Source organism: Stegostoma tigrinum, chromosome 11, assembly GCF_030684315.1.
Source record: "Stegostoma tigrinum isolate sSteTig4 chromosome 11, sSteTig4.hap1, whole genome shotgun sequence".
NCBI classification, from domain to species: Eukaryota; Metazoa; Chordata; class Chondrichthyes; order Orectolobiformes; family Stegostomatidae; genus Stegostoma; species Stegostoma tigrinum.
The window spans coordinates 22,803,866-22,810,189 of NC_081364.1; the positions used below are offsets into that span (position 1 = coordinate 22,803,866).

The following is a 6,324-nucleotide window of genomic DNA, read 5'->3' on the forward strand; positions in this document are numbered from 1 at the left end:
CTACATCCTCCCTCAAAAATTTTGTGACTTTGTTGTGTTTGCAAGTTCAAGGATTCAGTTTGATGTCCCTCCCACTGGACCCAGAGCCCCAACCTTGACTTAAACACATTTTTGAAACATTTACAATAACATTGATGAACCATCTGAAAGAAATACAACACAAACAAGACTTTCCTACAATGACTTCAATAGGGTTTTCCCACAAGGAAAAGTAATTATCAGTGAATAGAAAGTGTCAGTGAGATGTTTGCAGAAGACCTTTCAATGCCAGAAAAACTTTGATGTAAAATAAAAACTCTCAATCCTTCCAAAAAACTAATTGTAAAAAAAGTGAAAATGCTCGGTATCTATGGAGAAACAATCAACACTTTTCGTCAGAAGAGGAATTTGATTGTTTTTGACAGTGATTTGGACTGATGGTGAATATTTGGGATGGGGAAGATTATATCAGACCCACAGGCAAGTGCGTAATGTTAATCGGAACCTTTGTGCAGGCTCCACCGTCGTCACCGGAAGGGGGAAGATGGAGGTTTGGAAAGTCCCAGCGTTCTCAGCGGCTGACCTTTCTCTTCCGGTGGCGGCTGGTGGTGCGGGCTGAGTTTGAGAAGGTAGGGCTTGGTAATCCGGAGCCATCCGCCTCAGGGAGCCCCGCTGCGGTGCAGACACGGTCGCTTCGGGCCAATGGCAGTGGGAGGAAGGGGCAGAGAGTTGTATTTACACCGAGAGGGCCATTGGATTGTGTTTAATGGCTGAGTTAGGGAGAGTCACCGTGGAGCTGGGAACAGGCAAGGCTGAACCCCCTTCACAGTTAGTGTCTGTTGGTTTGTACAGGGCTCAGCCCAGTGCATTAGAGACTACTGTAGGTTCATGCTGCAAACCAACAATGTATCCCTCGGAGGAGGAGTGGGGAGTTAGTGATTGCAGTGTCTCTGAGGGTTGAAGTGAGGGCAGATTGTCCTTCTCGTGTGTGAATGTAAATATGCCATTTTGTTCCTTCAGGTCAGTCAAGAGTCATGGCCAAGTCGAAGAACCACACTAACCATAACCAATGTAAGTCCCAGGCACTACAGTTCTATCATTTTACATTTCTTTCATTCATTTGCAAGCTTTTAAAAACACTTTCTGTATCTTAACAGCCAGCAAGTGGCACAGAACAGGGATCAAAAAGCCCAAGTCTTATCGATTTGAACCCCTGAAAGGAGTAAGTGTGTTTGTTGGGTTTTAATGTTGGTTATGAATTCTGATGTGCACAATTTATTAAACTGTAACTGCATGTTGTGTCCATTGAATGCAAGTAGGCTATTGAGTTCATTTGAATCCCATTTCAGTCAAACAGCCTAATGCTGCCTGACCCATTGAGCCTTTTCTACTGATGTTGAGCTTTGAAAGCACTCTGATGCACATGTTTTGTTTTGGATTGGCGCTGACATATGCTTCTGTAAAAGAGAAGCTGTAGTTGATTCTTTGCTATTAGAAATCTGTCCTCGTTCTGAGCGTGCTGGGGAGCTAACAACACTGTTGAAGGCTCTGTTGTCCAAACAAATGCTCACAAATGACACCTTCAAGGTAAAGGATAGTGCGGTTTGTTAAATTTGAAACCTGTCTTTGCCAGTTCTTGCTCATTGCTGGCTTGGAAGGTTGTGAATTCAGCTCCCACTCCAGAGATTTGAGCACAGAATCTTTGCCTGACAATCCAGTACCAAGAGTGCTGCATTTTTGAAATTTGTCATTTTTCAAATGAGCTGTTAAAGGGAGGTGAACATAAGACTTCATGGCCTAACCTAATTAAAGTAGTATGCAAGATAACAAAGTGTGGAGCTGGATGAACACAGCAGGCCAAGCAGCATCTCAGGAGCACAAAAGCTGACGTTTCGGGCCTAGACCCTTCATCAGAGAGAGGGATGGGGAGAGGGTTCTGGAATAAATAGGGAGAGAGAGGGAGGCGGACCGAAGATGGAGAGAAAAGAAGATAGGTAGAGAGGAGAGTATAAGTGAGGATGTAGGGAGGGGATAGGTCAAGGAGGCGGGATGAGGCTGTAGGTAGGAAATGGAGGTGCGGCTTGAGGTGGGAGGAAGGGATGGGTGAGAGGGAGAGACTGTGTCTCCCGCATTTCTCGCAACACATCCCTCACACCCCGCCCCTGCCACAACCGCCCCCAGAGGATCCCCCTCGTGTTTACATACCACCCCACCAACCTCCGGATACAACGTATCATCCTCCGACACTTCTGCCATCTACAATCCGACCCCACCACCCAAGCCATTTTTCCATTCCCACCCTTGTCTGCCTTCTGGAGAGACCACTCTCTCCGCGACTCCCTTGTCCGCTCCATGCTCCCCTCCAGCGCCACCACACCTGGCACCTTCCCCTGCAACCGCAGGAAGTGCTACACTTGCCCCCACACCTCCTCCCTCACCCCCGTCCCAGGCCCCAAGATGACTTTCCATATCTAGCAGATGTTCACCTGCACATCTGTCAATGTAGTATATTGTATCCATTGCACCCGGTGTGGCTTCCTCTACATTGGGGAAACCAAGCGGAGGCTTGGGGACCACTTTGCAGAACACCTCCGCTCGGTTCGCAACAAACAACTGCACCCCCCATTCCTCAGACGACATGTCTATCATGGGCCTCCTGCAGTGCCACAACGATGCCACCCAAAGGTTGCAGGAACAGCAACTCATATTCCGCCTGGGAACCCTGCAGCCCAATGGTATCGATGTGGACTTCACAAGCTTCAAAATCTGCCCTTCCCCCACTGCATCACACAACCAGCCTGGCTCGTCCCCTCCCCCCACTGCATCCCAAAAACAGCCCAGCCTGTCTCTGCCTCCCAAACCTGTTCTTCCTCTCACCCATCCCTTCCTCCCACCTCAAGCCACACCTCCATTTTCTACCTACCACCTCCTTGACCTGTCCATCTTCCCTGGACTGACCTATCCCCTGTCTACCTCCCCACCTATCTTCTTTTCTCTCCATCTTCGGTCTGCCTCCCCCTCTCTCCCTGTTTATTCCAGAACCCTCACCCCATCCCCCTGTCTGGTGAAGGGTCTAGGCCCGAAACGTCAGCTTTTGTGCTCCTGAGATGCTGCTTGGCCTGCTGTGTTCATCCAGCTCCACAGTTTGTTATCTTGGATTCTCCAGCATCTGCAGTTCCCATTATCACTAAAGTAGTATGCAGTTACCTCTGGTGACCTGGTCAATTTTTGTTCCTCTACTACACCTGGCCTTTATCATAGTATATGTGTGAGAATTTGCTGTGCACGAATTGACTGTGGTTTTACCTGAATAGTTTTGGTAACTGCACTTCAAATGCATTCAGTTGCTAAATACTTTGGGGTATCCTTGTGTTATACATGTCTTTATTGGTCAGTGCATTGAGTATAGGAGTTGGGAGGTCATGTTGCAGCTGTACAGGACATTGGTTCAGTCACTTTTGGAGTATTGCTTGCAGTTCTGGTCTCCCTCCAAAGGAACGTTGTTGTGAAGCTGGAAAGGGTTTGGAAAAGATTTGAGGATTTTGTAGTGGATGGAGGGTTTGAGCTATAGGGGCGAAGCTGAATAGGTTGAGGCTATTTTACTTGGAGGCTGAGGAGTGACCTTTTAGAGGTTTATAAAATCATGAGAGGCATGAATATGGTAAATGGGCAAGGTCTTTTCCTTGGGGTGGGAGCAGTCCAAAACTAAAGTCATAGGTTTAAGATGAGAGGGCAAAGATTATAGAAACGACCTACGGGGCAGGTTTTTTACACAGATGGTGGTGCATGTATGGAATGAGCTGCCAGAGGAAGTGGTGGAGGCTGGTATGATTACAACATTGAAGAGGCATCTGGATGGATATATGAATAGGAAGGATTTAGAGGGATATGGGCTGGGAAATGGGACTAGAGGTACGTAGGATATCTGGTTGACATGGACAAGTTGGACCAACTTTCTGTGCTCTAATTCTCTGACTATATTAGTTCAACTAGTTTCGTAAATTAGGTTGCTTTCAGATCATTGCATACCTAATGATCACTTAATAGTTCTCAAAGTGCAGTGGCTATTGGTTAATGAATATGACAGCTGATTTTCTCACCGTAAATGTCAAGTACTAGGTGATGTAGTGATCAGATAACTGTTTATGTTAGGCTTGATGGAGAGGAATGTGGGCTAGGACACTAGAAAATTCCTTTTTATTCTAACACAATGGAATTTTTGCCTTTCACATCAGCATGGTGTTTTCTTTTAACGTTTCATTTCAAAGATGGCACTGCTGGTAAGCACTGTGTCCTGAATGTACATCTGTAGTGTTATGTTCAGTGACCGTACTGCTTACACACATTGTTTTTCTGATTGTAGATGCAATTCAAGGGTTCAAATAAACATAAGGGTTTAACAACTTCCCCTGCATTCGAAAGTGATTGTGGTATTAACCATTACCAGATCATTGATACTGCAGGAAGATCAAATCAAAAGACTTCCCCGTGTTTATTGGAGCATCGATCTCCATTAAACCTCATAGCATTTGGACATTGCTAACTTTAAGCTTTTCATTAGCTTGCTCTGTTATATTCTGAGATTTTGTTTTCTGGGACCGCACTGCTGATGGCCCCTCCGTTCCATTTACCTTTAGGAAACTGAGTTTATAAGATGAGTTTGGGATTGCTGTTATCGATGTCATTGCATTGTTTCATTTGTTTTACTGGTTTCTTGGTGTTCATAAATTCCAAGGTGTCTGATATGATCTCCCTTTTAAACATTTCACCTAAGTCCAAGTTATGTTGTATCTCTGAAACTCAAGTAGAAATGTGATGTATGGGCTCCAGCTGGTCTGGGTTAGAGAAATCCTGCCCATGATCAAGTTTTTAAATACTCATTGTCAATACCCTATTGAATCTTGATTTTTGCTGAAAGGCAGACAGGTTGATGGCCTGCAAATATAATTCCAGTATCTTAGGTGATGAGAACCTTTTGTTTGCTCCTAATAATTAATTACTGGTTCCACTTCTTTTCAGAAATAAAGTGCCCCTTATTTGGGGTGGGGGAAGAAACTAAATGCTGATTTATAATGAATAGACTTCATAATAGCCATAAAGTGGTAAAGGAAATTCAAAGTAGAACTTTGGGACATTATCATAGGTGAAAGGTTATTTGCTAAAGCTTGGTCTGGCCTCTGAAATTCTTAACAAAATAAATGACAACTTGATAAAATGAGTAGTGGGTGTTTGAGGCCATGGCATTAAACTGTTAATGAAACTGGTACTGTTGATAAATGTTGCAGTTGGTGCTCTGAATAAAAGAGGTAATTTGGCAAGCTTTTCTTCCATGGCAGTCTTGGTCTGATGGCTTTTTGGCTCATGTCTAATTTATTTTGTTTTGTGGTTATCGCTGAGTTACTAGAGTCTCGTTGGAGACTGAGTAAAACCTGTCAGGCGAATATTTACCTTGGCTATAAGGCAGTCGAATCTCATGGTCAGGCCAAGACAATTTACTAATATTAACTCAGTTTCCTAAGATGTATCTTTTTTTTTCTCTCCAGGTTGATCCTAAGTTTCTGAGGAATATGCGTTTTGCCAAGAAGCACAATAAGAAAGGAGCTGGCAAGGTTGAAAGCAAAAAATAAAACAGCAATCTCTGCACAGACCAACAGTCTCAATTATTTAATGTCTCCTGTTCTGTGTTTCAAATAAGTTTATTCAAAATAAACTAAGATGGAACTTTGGTTTCCAGTGCCTTCACTTTTGTTTTGAGTTAGGGACCCTTGCTGAAACTGTAGATTCGGTGTCTGCAGAAAAACCCTTCAATTTTATTTTAATGTTTCATTTCAAAAGTGGTACTGCTGACAAGCACTGTGTCCTAAATGTACATCTGTAGTGTCATGTTCAGTCACCATACTGGTTACATACATTGTTTTTTTGACTGTAGATGCATTTTGAGGTTTCAAATAATTATAAGTGTTTAATTTCTTTACCTGCATTCGAAAGTGATTGTGGTATTAACCATTACCAGATCATTGATACTGCAGGAAGATCAAATCAAAAGACTTCCCCGTGTTTATTGGAGCATCGATCTCCATTAAACCTCATAGCATTTGGACATTGCAATTCTGCTATCTTGATTTAACAAGTTTAAAAACTTCAACTTTTTTACATGCATTATTCACTACATTGTCTACATAGCAGCAAATATTTGGTTTCATCTTTGTTGAACGCAATTCCGATGTAAGCATTTTATATTAGTTCTCATGGATGTTTCTGTTGAACATTTCAGTGAAATGTGATGCAGGGTGAGGTTTGTTCTTGTCGTTTTATTTTTTAAAGTTGACTCTTACTACCTAGCAA

At 43.3% G+C, this 6,324-nt stretch overlaps 1 protein-coding gene and 2 non-coding genes across 3 annotated transcripts; all 3 read left to right on the top strand.

Annotated features, from left to right (window-relative positions):
• Positions 1-523: 523 nt before the first annotated feature.
• rpl29 (ribosomal protein L29) lies at positions 524-5,705 on the top strand. Its single transcript, XM_048547955.2, has 4 exons — positions 524-608; positions 1,000-1,050; positions 1,137-1,201; positions 5,523-5,705. Exons 2-4 carry the CDS (start codon positions 1,014-1,016, stop codon positions 5,604-5,606), a joined length of 186 nt encoding a protein of 61 aa, XP_048403912.1. The 5' UTR covers positions 524-608; positions 1,000-1,013; the 3' UTR covers positions 5,607-5,705.
• Positions 4,387-4,515, top strand: LOC125460629 (small nucleolar RNA SNORA71). The gene has a single exon (XR_007249299.1). It is a non-coding gene; the product is annotated as a small nucleolar RNA SNORA71 (small nucleolar RNA).
• Positions 5,706-5,952: 247 nt separating the features above from the next.
• Positions 5,953-6,081, top strand: LOC125460627 (small nucleolar RNA SNORA71). Its single transcript, XR_007249298.1, has one exon. It is a non-coding gene; the product is annotated as a small nucleolar RNA SNORA71 (small nucleolar RNA).
• The last annotated feature ends 243 nt before the right edge of the window (positions 6,082-6,324 follow it).

Coding starts and splice junctions, on each gene's coding strand:
- rpl29 (XM_048547955.2), top strand. CDS start 1,014: ATGGCCAAGTCGAAGAACCACACTAACCATAACCAAT. Junction 1,051..1,136: donor CCACACTAACCATAACCAAT/GTAAGTCCCAGG, acceptor GTATCTTAACAG/CCAGCAAGTGGCACAGAACA. Junction 1,202..5,522: donor GATTTGAACCCCTGAAAGGA/GTAAGTGTGTTT, acceptor TTTTCTCTCCAG/GTTGATCCTAAGTTTCTGAG.